This window comes from Lentinula edodes, assembly GCF_021015755.1.
Source record: "Lentinula edodes strain Le(Bin) 0899 ss11 chromosome Unknown C8R40scaffold_96, whole genome shotgun sequence".
Taxonomy (NCBI): domain Eukaryota; kingdom Fungi; phylum Basidiomycota; class Agaricomycetes; order Agaricales; family Omphalotaceae; genus Lentinula; species Lentinula edodes.
Genome location: NW_025764402.1, coordinates 1 through 15931, shown reverse-complemented (window position 1 = coordinate 15931; position 15931 = coordinate 1). Strand labels below are relative to the sequence as shown.

The following is a 15931-nucleotide window of genomic DNA, read 5'->3' as shown; positions in this document are numbered from 1 at the left end:
AAATTCCCGCTCAACATGACATCCCGACATTTTCGCTTCATTTTACAGTGCTGCGTCTGTGCTGTGGCTATTAATCTTGTGTGCACAGTTACTATTGTATGGAAAGCAACAGGTTAGCATAAATATACATCTCATTCACATAACCACTTGTGCTCATTCTCATTATTTCCTACAACCCAAGCAGGTGTTAATCAATCCTTTACCTATATAGGGAATGATTTTCCTTTGAAAATGCCTCTGCCGAAATTTCAGGAAGTTCAAATGGCATACTATGAGTCGGTACACTATGCTTTCAATGGGACTCAACCGCAGGATATTGCAGAGTGGGATACTGTTGTCAACTTACCTGAAGGATTTGGACGGGTCCGATTGGGACCAGAATGGCGTACCTTTGTCCTCACCTATTACCATCAGCTTCACTGTCTGCAGAGCATTCATGAGGCTTTCACTGCCCCTAGCAGCTTTGACAGTAGTGGGCATGACCACGAACATCTTGAGCATTGTTTCAATTATCTTCGCCAGACATTCATGTGTGAAGCTGCTGACTCATTGGAAAGGGGTAATTTTCATGAGCAAAATTTTACGGCAGATCGGATTGGAGAGACAGTAGTGTGCCGGGATTGGAGTTCAATATTTGGAGCAGCTACCGAGAATTATCGTTCCTGGAAACATAGATATAGATTGCATTCCAGCATTTAGTCAATAGACTGTCATGTACAGGGATACAGTATTGTCTCAGTTCTGTGTGGTCTGCAAACATGCTTACTGAACCCTGAACTCAACCCAAACTTCAGATTTAGCCCAAAGTTTTCTGGATTTTGATTGATTGACCTGCCTGTTCCACATGGAACATGGTGGCATTTTGGCAACCATGAGACTCCAATATAAGCCTCTTAACGCTATGTGGGTAGGTTCAATTAAGTATACACACAGCAAGTTGATACATGAATTCGGGATAAAGCTGACTTCAGAACAAGGTTTGATTAAACACATCAGGAGATACAATGTGGACATCTTTATGGATTGACATATCACATAAATGTCACATACAAGGAATATTGCGAAGGAGCATCATCCTCAGTATGTATTTCCGCAGTATATGTCGCATCCACTGACAGTAGAACCATACACACAGTTGATGATAATCCCTATATCTACATATGGACTATGCAATTTGACAGATGGGATCAAACACATTTACAGGCATTTCGGTTTAGAATCCGATAGATATCACTATCAGAAATACCAACGACACAATAGGTATGACAGCAATATTCCGGAGCTTTGATTGATGATGTATTCAGCATCTGAGAGTTGTAGGCAATTGTCCTTTCATAATTATAGTAATTCTTACTCCACACTGGTCCAAGGATTCTTGATTGGTGTACACAGCTGAATACATCGAGGCTTTGAGGAAGAAATGAGGCTATCCTCCACTAACAGCATTTAATTCTGATATCTTTGGCTAAAGGAACAGCGGCGCCCTTTATATCAACATCATGATGGAAATGACAGAATGATCGGTCTTTTCTGCACATGTGTCTGAACACGACATGGCAGACCTGCCGTCTCAATCTTCTCAAATCTTCTCTTAAGAGGGTAGATTGCTGTACAATTATTAGAAGGATGGAATGCTAATGAGTGAAGTAAAAATGATGTGCTTCCCTGATGGTGAACCAACTGATATATAATGATCTCTTTTTCCAAATGCACCTCCTCTCTAGTCAATCAATGCCTGGGTCACTAAACTGGCAATACTCCCAATTGCACAATGGCGTGGAAGGTGGTCACTGTAGTGGTCCTTCCACAAAACATCACAAGTCTCTAGTGGTCTGGCTAGTCGCTTTTGTCTCTATTGTCTGCACTTGTACCAGCATCGGAGTGTTTTGTGTATTTTTGGGGTATAATCCAGCCATCTCCAGTCACTTGTCATCTTTCCCTCGCCAGAAAATGTATACTCTTCACCGACCATCACAGTTCATTGGATTTGATCTATTGCAACATTTTTCTCCTCCAAATCAAACGTCATTTCTCAATTTTCCAATTCTTGTAGCTCAAATTGATCACCTGGAGCCTTATAAGGTTTATCCAGATGACAGTCGCCGTTACACAAGTGGTATTGGAACAATCAGCCCAGATGATAAGCAAGTGCGAATGACAGAGCATGTATGAACTTACTTCTTCAATGAACTCGTGTGTATTGCTAATCTACATCCAGGTCTCAACAGTAGTGCAATTTTTAGCAATTGATTATGCTATGGAGATATGTGAATTGCATCTTCGAATAAATCCAACATCTTCAACTTTGGTCATGGCCCCATCACCAATATACCCTGTGCTAACTATACATTGTCTTGACACTACCATACATCTAGATTCAAAGAAACTTTCATTCAGCAATCGACCCTCCTTGGGACCAAAACTTGTTGATTTGAGAGTAAATTATACAAGTGGCATTGATTGGAGTCGAAAGTTTCCATGTGCTATGCACGAGCTGCAAACATTCCAGTTGGGGTGCTCTCAGTCAGAGTTTGATGATCCACATAGTTGTAATGTTCAATGGTGGCAAGACAAGAAAACTATCACAACCTGTGAGTGCCTCTGCACTTGTAATGGGGCTTTTGTTTGCTCACCTTTTCAGCATTATATATGACTCAACATTACAAGAAACCTGTATCTAAGAGATAGAAGGGTATCACTCCACTATGTCATGCTGTTGTTGTTTGCCAACATCATATCCTTCCTAGATACCTTTATTTCACATTCTATAACCTCACATCAAATCATTCACAGCTCTCTCTCTCCCAGGTAGACCCTGAATGAGAGTGTAATGAAATCAACTGCGGTATACTCCAAATTATAAAACAAAAAGGGTCAAACTTGAGTTGAAGAGACTGACCATTCCAGAACAAACAATCTCAAGCATAACATACAACTGCATGCAACTACATAGTTATGCATGGTATTCCCTCAGCTAGTAGAAATCTGAATTGACAGATTAATGTGTTTTCTTGAGCATTTCCGAATGACATTTCACTGTATGGAGCCATTGTTTGACAAGGACAGATCAGAGTCCAGTGGCGAGGGCGAAAGATAAGCTTGCCAAGAATAGACCATTCACCCAAAGATCTCTGGAACTAGGCGAAGCATTTTGAAGATCCACATTGGATTTGGGGATAGCGTTGATTGTGGTGAGATTACCAGCGGCTCGAAGGAGCTGAACCTGTTCCACCAACAAGAGGGCAGTGATTGCAGGATAATCAGGCTGGAGAGAGTCAATAGTGGCGATGATAAAGGACGTAACCACACCAGAGAATAATGCAGCCTATATCACAAACATGATATTACATGTTAGTCAAATTATTCGGAGCCTTTGCTCCCCACACAGCTAAACTCAAATTATAACTCACAAAAACCAAAAGCGAGTCAATCGTGTCCTTGAATCCTCGCAACATCTCATCATCATAATTCTCCGCTTCATCCAGGTATACTTTCCAGACCCGGGCAGTTTCACTAGTCTCCTCATAGTTGTATGATCGACCACCTGTTATTATATACGGAACGTGAATTATCAGCGACATGATGATCACATGAATTTCTTACTAGAATATGAAGACTGATAATGAGGAATCCCAAAAATATTGGGAGGGGAATCTGAAGCTTTTGTTGTTCCTTTGATTTGAAGGATGCGGCAGAGGTGGAGGTTCATCCAACTCGAGTTGGGGCTGATTTGGGCAAGGGATTATCAAGTGAAGTCATCCAGGGATCGTCATTGGACTTACACTCGGTGTAGGGAAGTCTTGTATTTCGGACATGATAATGGAGGCGTTGATGGGCTGAGGATAAGGTGGGGGGGAGAATGTAACAAGTCAACTACGGCCTCGAAACGGTGGTTCCTTCATATGTGCCAGCTTTTCATGATGCGAACATCATAGCATGTTTACCCTTTTGTCATATAAGCATCAGCATGATTGTCTCGAAGAAATGAACGACAGTTGGTCATATCACTAAACTGTAAAAATTCCACTAAAACCGACTGAATGTGTTTATTCTTGAGTCTATATCACTGGAAGGTAAGCGTGGATTATACAGTGGTAATTAGTGACATTATGAGGAACTGACTGTGGATGACAGTCGGAACGTCGACTTTGAGCGCTAAATTATTCGTTTATTGTTCTCCTTCCCGCCATTGATCATTTTCCGTCGTCTTCGGTAGGCTTAACTCGTTGTTAGAGAGGTTGCAGGACACACTGCGGGGATGAGCCGATTTTCTCGCGACCGAAAGGTTGATTTTATAGTGAGGTTTGGTACAAAATTATTCGGCTTACCGAGCGCCGAAAATTCTGAATATTCTTTCCTAAAGCCAGTGCATGTTATGGGCCCGATATAGTGCAGTTTATATGCAAAACCTACCATTAATATCCATAATCTTATTTTTACAAAATGCAAGCCGATTTTTCAATCTTTTCGGGGGCCGTTTATCCAAAATTATTCCATTGAAAGCTGTTGAAGGAAATACAAAGAAAATTGAGAGCTTAGTATAGATAGTGGCCCAATATTCTACCAGGAATAATTCAGAATTTTCACATATAAACAGCCTCGCGCAAAGCATGCGCTTTTTCAAAATAAGCTCGCCCAGCTTATGGTGACCCGATGTCGGGACGTCGCCGACATCGATATATCAGGACGTCCGGATGTCGTTGGCGTCGGGATGTCGGGACGGGTGACGTAGATGATGTCGGGATACGTGACTTCAACAATGATTACTTCGGGATTTTATTTGCACAACTACTATATCTACAGTAGCAGCAAGGAAGTTGATGATTTGAGGGCTTGAATCAACAATCTTCAATGGGCCTTGAGATCTCCAGTAGTTCTTGATTGTTTGCGGGCAATTCGAGAGCTTTACGCATAATCACTGTCAGTGAGATGACAATTGTATATATAAGAAAGACATATCTCGTGAACCACAAATCAATGACTTTTGCTCAAATTTGGAAGACACGTCTGCTGGCTATGCCGTGTAGAGTATATATGAGTGTACATAGTGAATATTTATAACTATCGAAGTCTGCAAAGAGTCGTAAGTTAACGAATCCGAGAGCATTCAAAATGAACGTACCTTTACGAAGATCCAGCACGCACAAGCACTGGCCGAATCTTCCTTCGCCAAATGCGTCTCCGTTTTCCAAGGAAGATGAATTTCTCGATGTGACGCCTACCACCTTATCGTAGAAACTCTGAGATAATGTTAAAGTAAGGAAGAAATACATACATTGTGTGCACTGGATGCGAGGTCTTTTGAAGCACTTCAACTCCAGTAGAATGTGAGCTAGAGATTCTTAAGAGAGGATGAGCATGTTCAGATGAGAGTGCTCAAAAGATTACCGGATCTCCTCCTTCTCGGAACGCGCAAAGGCGGCAGCCAAACTCTGTCAGGGCATGGGCACTGACGATCCCATTCGGCTTTCCGCCGATTGTAGCTGTTGGTCATCCCGATTTTCCAACGATGACCGTATTCAACGAAGGCGTAAAGAAATCCTGGCCCATCTGCTAACGATACGCTGCGTGATCTTCGTGAAGCGTACAGGGCACGCAGTTGTGTAGCGGATCGCGATCGTTGGCTGGTCATGTATTTTGAGGAGCGTTGAACAGAAAAGCCGAGCAACGCTAGTGGCAGTGTTGGGAAATGAGGCAGCTAATTTGGAGGCCAGATGTAGGATCTGAAGAGCGACGGAGGATCCAACAAGAGGCTGGAGAGAAAGAAGCGTGACGGGAAGACAGGGGAAGGGAAAAGGGCGCGGGAGCGATGGACAGAGACAGAGGCGCTGAAAGAGCGGATACTGATGACGCGCTCTCAGCATCAGTCACCCCCAAGGTAAGCTTCATCTGCGGTGGTGGCTCAGGGCCACGAGCCTGCTCACGCAGCTTTCGTCGGGAAAGGACTTCTCACTGCTGCTGTATCCGTAAGTGTCTTCGCTAGTCCTAGTGGAAAACAGGTCAGGCGAGCGGTTGGATTGGTTCATCCGCAAACTTCGAGCTCGGGCAGCACTGAAGAAGGAGCGGGAACGTTGATCATTATCGAGAACTGGCAGGATACGTTGAACTTTGGACAGGCCAAAGAAGCGTCATACTCATATCCGATCTATGTCAACCAACTCGGTTCGTTGCCTCACCGTCGCTGACGATGTTGCTGTCCCTCGTTCTCGTATCACTCTTGTTGGACGACTCGGGCTTGCAGACCTAGGGCCGACTGTGAATTCAGAAAATTACTCTGTGACGGGAAAGAGAGCCTGACAAATCTTCCGCCAAAGGACAGAATGAAAGCTGTATGCCCCAAGCAGGCATCGATCAAGGGGTCCAGTTCTCGCACTCAATTCACAGGGACAAGGAAAGAGGCTACATGACATTCGGAGGGGATCAGCGATGAGACGATTTAGTCCTGAGCTGAAGTTTAGAGGCAAGTTTCTGATTTAGACCTCGCAAGACAATACGCCGCTACCAGATATCGCCCTCCTTCTTAAACCTTCCTAGCGTTCGACAACACAGTTGAAAATTTGAAAGCTGCATGTTGATTGGTTCGATGTCTCCAACTTTCTTCAGGCGGAAATTGTTCTCGAGGACCTCTGAAGTTCCGGTGTCGTTATAGAGCTAAGATCTTAGTCGCTACTGAGTTTGACTCTGTAGGCCTAAGTGTTATGTACCAAGTTTTTGACGGTGATAAATAAGTAATGTTTAAGACGGAGCCAATGTCACATGACTGATAAGTGGCATTCCTATAATTATGATCATGATGATTACCATCATGACCATGTCATGTTCGAGTACAACTCGAGCATAGACACGACTCTACGAAGCTCTACGGCTTCTAACTCCTCATATCAAACTCTGGACGCACCTAAATATTTATCAACATCCTCATGTCATGTTTGAGTACAACTCGGGCTTAGACGCGACTCTCTGAAGCTCTACGACCTCCAACTCCTCATGTCAAACTCTGGACACCCTCACACTTACCGCTGGATCAATGGAATTGTATCATTTGGTTTAGATATCAACGCAACGTTTTGCCTGATTCTATGAACTATGGAATCAAGACCTGGAAGATGTCTCGCTGCCGCGAGGTTGAGCTTTCCTTCACAGCACTCGAGACCCTCTAACTATATCGAGTCTGAACCAATTCAATCGTTTCTTTTCATTTTGTTCCATCGATTGGAACTGATACACATCGCGCTCCTGTGATTCCTAAATAAATATAAGTATATCGAGAATCGCTCATGCTTCGCATCCCCAGAACCTAACTCTCTACAACCACGATACGACGATTTGCTCACAGAAGACTGTTTGACCTTGCTCACTCGTGTTCGCTCAGGGCGAAACTAATCATAAACAACTCGCAATGGATCCAAGCAAACACAAAGCACTTACGGATGAGGTATGATCAGTGTTCCGTTGGTTGAGCTGCACTCTCATGAGCCTCATCAGAAAGCGACCAACACTGCCCATATAATTCACGGAAGTTCTCATAAGGAAGACGAGACAGTTGGACATCGAGGCACCACGGTATGACTTTCTGATTTCAAAACACAATTCAAGCATCTCATTGTTTTTGGCTTCGGAATATTTTGAAGACTGTGCACATCGATAAGGTGCGTTCTAACTTATTCCATGACATCCTTGTCGTGATGTCTTACGTTGGGTTTATACTTCAGATCTTTCTGCTATTGGCTATGGGATTTGAAGCTAGCGATGAAGAATGTCAAATGGACCCTTATGTGTACAATAGACTCTCGTGGCGTAGCCCTCAGATTATTCAGATCCTCGACAAACTGGACCGGGTGACTCACAGAAAATATTCATAATGAAATGTATCTGTTATGTACTATCAATAATCATACGATTGTCAGTCCTTGTCAGTCTAAGGTTTAGAGCAAATAAATTGAATTCGTTTTGAATAAATGTCAATATTCACATACTCTAGCAAAAGACCTGCAAAAGACAATCCTGCGAACGCGCTGACATTTGATACAAAAAATATATCTACTTGTACAATAGACCTGCATCACTCTGGACCTTGCGCCCTGGGGTATCCTCGGTCCTTCAATGTCCTAAACAAAAATGAGATACGATCTAATTTCCTGAATGATGATACGCACTTCAAAAGGTCTGCAGGAAAAATGAGTTTGATGGGCTTTCGCGGACAAACAAACTCGTTAACAAATCCACTTCCACCTTTAGCCCATCCAGGTTCCTGTTCCTCAAGCCACTGAGCATCGTAAAAGTTTGCAGGTAGGCCAGAGACGTATTTTGTCTTCGAACTTCGATCGTTTTTATGGATGCGAATTCGAGGAGGAGCCCCTCGCGTATAACCGAATCTAGTTGCTTCAGTGGTACATCGACCTTCCAGATGGCAGTAGTCCAACAACCTGAGTAAATTCAGAAGTTCGACGCTTCGCCATTTCGGCGCCTTGATAATGTATTGCACTTGCGGTTTCTTCATGCCAGGATCCTCATCGTCAGAGGACATTCCTGCGACGCCTAGCTCATCGAAGAACGAGAGGAAGGACTCAAGCGAGTGGAAGGTGATGATGACCTCCCTTCGACGATGGAACAGCTTTTGGGGTGTGAGTTTGTGTGTTTAGGCAATAGAAAGTGACTCACGGTATTTTTCCGCTGCCACCTTTTGGAAAATAGAGAGCGAGGATTTTTGTTGTCCTCCAGCATTTTCTGTCTTTCCATCCAAGATGCATGAAGTGTTTTGAGTCGTAAAAGGAAAGCTTCGCGGATAGCATCACGAGTCTGAACATTGGGTGTGGTAATCAGCTTCCTCTTCTCAAGAATTTCTACAAAGACATATGAAGCACCCTTGTTCCATGCCGATTTGGGACCACCCGCGATCCAGTATCAAAAATCGTCGACTGAGCAAGGGCGTGCAAGAGGATTTGTTTTGAACAGCAGTGTAAAGTCATCAGCCTCGTCCTGGGAGACTGTCTCCTTGAGCTGATCCTGGCCTTCCATTATTTCATTCAACCATTTCCACATCGTTTCCTATAACGAGGACCTTTGGATAAGCTGAAACACATAATGCAAGTAAGTACATACCTTGATTTTCAGTTCTTCAGCAGGTCGATGCTTGACCCCTCCTGAGCGAGCAGGCTGCTTTTTCCTAGCATAACGGAAGAAGGGATTGTCATTTGAATCTCCTTCGTCGTCCCCATCCTCGCCATTGCCATTGCCGTTGTTGCGATTCGTGGCGCTTCCCGCAGCTCCACCGTCACTAGGTTTTGCCGCAGAGTCACGGTCGTTTGAGGGCTGGGGTCCTTGATTATTTCCGGATCCATGTCTCTGACTATCTCCCTCGTCCTGATGACCCGGTGACCCTTTGTGTTTGCTCTTTGCGGATAACATATCCAACGTCTCCCCAATTCGGCCGAGTATCTCTGTGTTCTGCGCAAGGTGGGATACTACCTTGTCTATCTTGTGATCTTGTTTCTGCAATACCTGGTCTTGTTTCCGAAGTATCTCTGCGGTTGAATTTTGCAAATGATGATACAGTTCCCCCATCGTCTTCGTTTGATGATTGAGCAGAGCTTGCAGTTAAATGGATATTTTCTGAGATTCCTGTCGGAGAATCAAGCTATCGATCAATCATTCATTCATGAAGCATAAGTTGAACGTATGTACATGTCGTGAGGCGCGATATGCGCGAAAATTGCTGGACATCGCTTAACGATTATCGGAAAAATCAACTTGGTTTTAGGGTGCTGGATGGTGTGTGCAAAGATCCGGGGGGTTGTCGTCTGTCGTACTAGTCCCTATTTGGCTCGTGAAGGTCTGTAACCGCTTATATCCAGTTTAGAACCAGGACAAGCTAGAGAGGTAGATAGGAAGAGAGTTCGAGTTAAACGAGACAGATTACGCCATCTTTTCGCCGTTCGGGCCGATTATTCAAAGTTACCGAAAAAGGAAACGGGGCTTTGATTCTGAGTATCGTAAAGTATTTTACACTTAATTCTACACAGACAGCTTCCAGTTACAAGAGTGGTGAGCAAAAATCAGATTTTACATGGCTGGGATAGTATACTATCTATTCCTACAACTTCCAATGCGCGCAATAGTTGCCATGAATGAAACCTAAGCATGAATGAGTAAACATGGTGCTTAATGAAGGAGGAGTTTACATACCTCTTTCTCGAACTTTTGTAGTCTCTCTGAAATTTTTGCGGTCTGGGCCAGAAGAGGTGCAAACGCAAGGGCATATTCCTGAATACGACAACAATATTAGTGGCTAAACATGATTCAGATTGAAGCGATACACACCTGCGTTTCTCGAGAGGGTGTACGCTGACAATATACTAACGCCTTGAATAACTTGGGTTTCGTCTGGTAACGAGCTTGCAAAATATGAGTGGCAAGATCCTCCAGGGCATCGTGAAGCAGGCGGCAGGTTGCATCCGCATCTGGAAGCACCAATGTAAGATTGCTCAAAGGTTCTGAGTGCTTGCCAATGATGATCTAGGTAGAGTTGAGTGAACAAACAATCCGTTGATGTTGCGAACTACCTGTCCCCTGAGCTTTAGTAGCACTAATTGAAGAACGCGAATTTCGGGTTGGAGTGAGAATGATTGCGCCTTTTGTGCAAGAGAGACAGTTAGAATGAGAGGAGCAGCATTGAATTCGAGGACATACAGTGTGCTCGAGGCTTCCTGTGCGCACAAGGTTCATATATACACGTTCCTGGTCTTCGATTGCAGAATTCAGCTTGACAAAGAGAGTTTGGTACTTCTGGTCGAATATGTGTAGGGTCGCTGTAATTGTGCTCGACAGATCATCGATTGGCTCCATGTCAAGAATCGGTAGAGTAGTTCAAGCTCTAAAAAACAAGAGTCAGCTTTTATAGCGAGAAAAGACGTACGGTACAACATCAGATTCAAAGGGACCGGACTGTAGAGCAGAATTGAGTCATTCTCGCATCATGAATGGAGGCTTTGAGGAGCTCAAAGGGTTATTCAATATCGCCATTACCTGTGTCCGGTTTGAAACCAGGACGAGGTGGCTAAACTGGTTGATCAAAGGGAAGAAAGTAAGTATTCAAGTCGAAAGCCGACCGGTGCTTATCAGTATCGTCATCATATACGGGCCGATCTATTTTTTTTACCTCGACAACTTTCACCAGTCACCACCACCGAGTCAAACTCCGTGGTTGGTCAATCTTCACCTCGATGGGACTGCGTATCCCTTTCACCCCTTCAAGCGCGTTTGTCTCAATCTGTCCAATGGGATCAGTATCCTCTTCTTCCCTTCTTCTTTCCTTCAAGCATTTTCACCTCAATGGGCCCGCTTCCGAATATGCTCAAGGTGCCACACAGTTTCATAGTCCCCAGCTCAAAGAGACCTCATAAGAACTGACGCTCCCATCTCTTTTCCCCCATAATGTCTTTCTCACTCGTACGCTGTGTATCTTGCGAAGACGCCGAGATAAATCAATTGCAGTGGCGAATGGCAGCTGCTTTAGACGAGGCTGACAATCTTCGAATCGAGCTTGATGCTTTAGCAAAGCGCCTCAAACTACGCGATGAGGTAGATATCCTGTTACCGATCTATTGCGTATATCTCTAAGTTTTTGTTAGACAGAGCTTCGTTTGCGTCTTGCCAAACAGAAAGCTCTGTACGTGCAAACGGTCGTTACTCTGAAGGAAACCATGGCGGATAATAGGCTGCTGCAAACGGAACTTCTGCGTTTGCGAGAAACTAGGAAGTGATTAGTACGTTGTCGAAACTCCTCCGCTTCATCGCGGTCCTCAGTCTGTCTTCATCTTCTTAGACTGGTGAATCAGGAGCGCACGGTATCCCTGTCCCTGACGTACGAGAGTATGCGTCGCCAGATACATTTCTCATAATTGCTGCATGTTTGTATCCAAAAACTTTTCGCCATCGGCGCATGTATACCATATCTATCATGATCAGAACCTGATTTATCCAGCTTTATTATTTCAAGTTATTTTCAACATGACCATGAATGTTTGAGAGCTTGTGACCCTGACAGCATGCGCATGCATATTAACATGCATGATTTAATAAGAGAATTCCATTTCTGGCGCCATCTGAGCATCGCACGGGCTCTGACGCTCCCGAGGCACGAGTCCTCAGAGGTCCTCATGTTGAGATCAGATAAGAATTCTTTTCTGGATCCTGTTCATTCTCATTTTGACGATTAATTACAGATTACAGATATCTGAACCCTTTCTATGCCGCAACGCCTCGTTTTTGACATGTGTTCCCTCATCGGGGATGTCTGGAAGGAAAAAATTCTAGGCATTTCCACTAGCCAACAATTACTTGCCTCAGGAAACTGACTGCTGGAGCAATGAACCCTTCCTATATCCAGATGGGCGTAATAAACTCGCCGACTGATACTGTCAATGCATTATCCTTTACGATCGATGGACGTTATTTGGCCAGTGCCAGCGACGACAAGACGGTGCGGGTTCATGATATAGAATGTGGGTTGTCAAATGTTTGGGAACACAAAGGCGCCTACCCCTACACTGCTGTCGCGTGGAAAAACAACATCCTATTTATCGGTGATGAGGGAGGGGTGGTTATGTGTTCTTATCCCACCTTGGTGAGTTCCATTTTACGGTGGTTTGATTATATCTGAACGTGAACCGTAGAAATGGCCACATTGACGAGCAAATGAGGTCATACACGAAGCCTCTTCACCTGTCGCGGTTATGGAAATCAACGAGAGTGGTGATCGCCTCCTTGTCTGTTCGGGTGCCGACATTTTACTTTTCAAGAAACACAGTATGCTTTTTTACCTTGAATGCTTGTATGCTTCTTCATGAAAGTCATAGGTTCCGGAGCATGGCGATATACAGACCGCCTGCCACGCCCTGCATTTGGTGAGACTGAGAATTTTGTCCGACCTCCGACTCTAGCGACAGGCGTGCATTTCCTCAAAAATGATAATGAATGTCTTATTGGATATTATCACCATGGGTTTTGGTGAGGGGAACACTCTAAACTCAATGCGGACCTACTAGTAATATCATGTATTGTAGGAAATGCGACATTAATGCTTGGGAAACCACTTGTATTTGGGGTCCAGACGAGAAAATGTACGTTCTCTCCTTCTTAAAGGCAGTCAGTAGCTCAGGACTTTTATAGAGGGACTTCAGCTAAATCACCGGACTCGACTTCATTGGTGGCGACAAATATACGCAGTGGTCTGGATTGGTTCAGGAACACGTCTCAAGACTTCAAGAAAATCAGTACTTCGTCAGAAGTCCAAGAACTTAAATCCAATATTCCTCTTCTCACTCTCTTTATCAACGAAGGACATGCAGCGATAATGGGTACAACAAAGGGATACGCCGTGATATTTGACGCAAACCAAGGGCGAAGAATCCACACTTTGAAGCACGGAACGGGTGAGTCTGGCAAAAATGCATGATTTTTTTTGCCAATTTCCTCGCCTTTAGACCAGTCGTGGGTTACAGCCTTGGTGAGTGTTCACTGCTGCTTCTGTTAAACCTTCATTAATCCATCCTCAGGCTTATGTCGAATCTGTGCCACGTCATCGTCGAATGATTGCCACTGGAGATGGTAATTGTGGGCAGCATACACAAATCTTACTGTGGATTGAAGACAAGGGCACTCCCGCCAAGGTTCCTAGCAAGTTGTGGGTTGCTCTACCGAGACTTGTAGGGTGCATTCCTAGTATACATGACTACGTTATTGACACAGTATATAGGTCGCCGTAACTGTAACCGTTTCCCGTATAATTCTCGTAGCAATGGGTATAACCTTCGCATTATTGCTGTTATTCCCCTCACAATGGTCAGTGGACGATGTTTCGAAGATGCTAAGATCTCCTTCCTCCACACCTTCCTCTTCCTCCGCATCTTCCTACGCATCTTCTTCTTCCGTACCTCCTTCCCCTTTCCCGTTACCCGGTGGACACTCACTTCAGAAGACAAAATTCAAAGAAATACTGGAAAATTTGGGAGAGGTAATCCTGGTATGCGTCAGTTGAATCATTGGAATCTGTCAACTGATTCAGTTCGGCCTTAATAGCTATGATGCAAGGGCCATAGTATTGCTTCTAGAGTAGTTGTTTGTAATCTTCGCATATCCACCGCGGATGCACGGTGTTATTCAAACACGATGAATGTTCAACGGCAATGAATTCAGTGAAGTCAGTATATGTAATTGCAAGAATAGATGTTTGTCAATGTCTGCAGACCCTGGGGCCTGATCATCCGTCCCTTACATTCATGAGAGCATGACCGATCGAATAACATGTCATTCGGCTTTCGTACACTGCTAATAGTCGCAAGTATCCTGTTTGGCAATACACCGTAATTCTACTTAGTGTCCTCTATCATACCCGCTGTTCCTCCATCACATATGTTCGTGCATGATCACTCCCAAAGTAGTTCCATCTCTACCTCCTGCTCATCAACCCTATCTTCGAAGATGCTGCCTGTTTGGATAGTGTCCGATTCATTTGATGCAACTGCTTGCTCTTCCTTATGAAGCTCATCATCCTTAACCCAAGGAGCAGCCCCAACCACGTATGCATACGTTAAACGAATCTGCACTGACTTGATTAAAAGATCGAGTGTACAAAACTGCAACTTCAACTTACCAGCTCGATGATAGTTTTGATGATTAGCACCAAACCGAGGAACAAGCAAAAGACAAGTCCCATTATGATGATCAGCGTCCCCGCGTTATCCTCTAAGAAGTTGGAAAGCTCAAGAGAAGGCAGCGGTGGGTCGGTAGAGGTACCGTCGGTGATATAAAATGCAAGGATGATTTCGCGAAAAATTACGCGTGCAAGTGAAGTATTGGTTGAGGGTAACCATAGGTTGAGAGGAGTAGATATAGAAAATATGTGGGGATTTTAGTTTCCGAGTCTTTAAACAGCGCAAGTTAGAGCATTCCATTGATCGATGACTCGGGAGCGATAAGCCTGTGTGTTGGCCGGGTGTTGGACCGTGGAGAATATGACAAGCTACAGCCATGATACCAATGGGGAAAATCAATTGCGACCTAGTTCGAAATCAAAGAGGAATCATGACTCTGTTTTCATGTTTCAAGTTTCATTCAGGCCTCACCTTGAGCATGAGGTTGTATGACAATGTTCATGACCTAGAACACGCTGGATTAACAATTGGTATCATCATGATCTCTGGGGACCCAGATGAATTTCTAGATAATAATGGAAGAGGTTTTTTGGGAGCCAGATCTCTATGGTACAGCAATGTCATTTTTGTAAAGGGATATCTTCAATTCGAGCAAATCTATGGTTCCAATTGCATTCGAATTTCACTGTTTATTGATGGCTTCCATTCAGTGTTATTCAGTGGCACTGATCATCCACTTCCTCAAAAGGAACTAACGAAGTCTATAATGGAGATCTGGCGATCAGATCGGCTGTTATTCGATCAAGATCTAAGTGGTTGGACAAGTATACGCTGGGTATAATTGCTCCTAGCTGAACGAACGTATCCAAAGTCGAAATAGATTTTGCCTGGAGAGGCAGAGGATTCAGGAATACATCGACAGAGAAGCGAAGGGGAAGGGGATAAACTTGCGTTATCAATCCAGGGTCGAGCGACTGGTTTTAGGAACATGCTTTTTGATCCCTTTCAATCCATTTCTGTCAAGCTGTGGACGTGTTTTTGTCCAAGGTCAAGTTTGATCGAATTTGAGGCTTCTTTCCGGGCGAAAAATTTAACACAAGGCGAAGATAAATCATAGTCCGCGACCATTTTTACAAGTATTTTCTATGTATGGGGTTTGAAAATTCAAAACGAGGTGCGCGTAGAATAAAGCCGCTTCGTAGAAGGAAAAACCTGCTTCTTAGAGAAGATAAAAATATTCTGGATATAAGCTCGTGTTCAGAGCATGTCTTGCCTAT

General features: G+C 44.0%; 8 protein-coding genes across 8 annotated transcripts; 4 read left to right on the top strand and 4 right to left on the bottom strand.

The window, feature by feature from the left end:
• Positions 1–21: 21 nt before the first annotated feature.
• Positions 22–718, top strand: C8R40DRAFT_917885 (uncharacterized protein; the record flags this gene model as incomplete). Its single annotated transcript, XM_046236673.1, has 2 exons — positions 22–112; positions 182–718. Coding segments are annotated over 2 exons (609 nt in total), but the record flags the coding sequence as incomplete, so codon positions are not given.
• Positions 719–1919: 1201 nt separating this feature from the next.
• C8R40DRAFT_1261402 (uncharacterized protein) lies at positions 1920–2653 on the top strand (the record flags this gene model as incomplete). Its single annotated transcript, XM_046233829.1, has 2 exons — positions 1920–2166; positions 2219–2653. Exons 1-2 carry the CDS (start codon positions 1951–1953, stop codon positions 2651–2653), a joined length of 651 nt encoding a protein of 216 aa, XP_046078804.1. The 5' UTR covers positions 1920–1950.
• A 414-nt stretch (positions 2654–3067) lies between these two features.
• Positions 3068–3581, bottom strand: C8R40DRAFT_1063986 (uncharacterized protein; the record flags this gene model as incomplete). Its single annotated transcript, XM_046225551.1, has 2 exons — positions 3068–3325; positions 3411–3581. The coding sequence occupies 2 exons, from the start codon at positions 3579–3581 to the stop codon at positions 3068–3070; spliced, it is 429 nt and encodes a 142-aa protein (XP_046078803.1).
• A 1257-nt stretch (positions 3582–4838) lies between these two features.
• On the bottom strand, positions 4839–5632 carry C8R40DRAFT_1075394 (uncharacterized protein; the record flags this gene model as incomplete). Its single annotated transcript, XM_046226856.1, has 4 exons — positions 4839–4918; positions 5123–5240; positions 5276–5298; positions 5455–5632. The coding sequence occupies 4 exons, from the start codon at positions 5630–5632 to the stop codon at positions 4839–4841; spliced, it is 399 nt and encodes a 132-aa protein (XP_046078802.1).
• A 2430-nt stretch (positions 5633–8062) lies between these two features.
• On the bottom strand, positions 8063–9564 carry C8R40DRAFT_1178748 (uncharacterized protein; the record flags this gene model as incomplete). Its single annotated transcript, XM_046232919.1, has 5 exons — positions 8063–8108; positions 8157–8614; positions 8662–8865; positions 8920–9048; positions 9103–9564. 5 exons carry the CDS (start codon positions 9562–9564, stop codon positions 8063–8065), a joined length of 1299 nt encoding a protein of 432 aa, XP_046078801.1.
• A 519-nt stretch (positions 9565–10083) lies between these two features.
• Positions 10084–10845, bottom strand: C8R40DRAFT_1178747 (uncharacterized protein; the record flags this gene model as incomplete). Its single annotated transcript, XM_046232918.1, has 5 exons — positions 10084–10134; positions 10186–10263; positions 10321–10515; positions 10563–10631; positions 10690–10845. The coding sequence occupies 5 exons, from the start codon at positions 10843–10845 to the stop codon at positions 10084–10086; spliced, it is 549 nt and encodes a 182-aa protein (XP_046078800.1).
• Positions 10846–11433: 588 nt separating this feature from the next.
• Positions 11434–11762, top strand: C8R40DRAFT_1178746 (uncharacterized protein; the record flags this gene model as incomplete). Its single annotated transcript, XM_046232917.1, has 2 exons — positions 11434–11580; positions 11631–11762. The coding sequence occupies 2 exons, from the start codon at positions 11434–11436 to the stop codon at positions 11760–11762; spliced, it is 279 nt and encodes a 92-aa protein (XP_046078799.1).
• Positions 11763–12844: 1082 nt separating this feature from the next.
• On the top strand, positions 12845–14038 carry C8R40DRAFT_1178745 (uncharacterized protein; the record flags this gene model as incomplete). The annotated part of the gene is made up of 6 exons (XM_046232916.1): positions 12845–13008; positions 13065–13121; positions 13171–13433; positions 13485–13507; positions 13557–13706; positions 13757–14038. The coding sequence occupies 6 exons, from the start codon at positions 12845–12847 to the stop codon at positions 14036–14038; spliced, it is 939 nt and encodes a 312-aa protein (XP_046078798.1).
• Positions 14039–15931: the final 1893 nt, after the last annotated feature.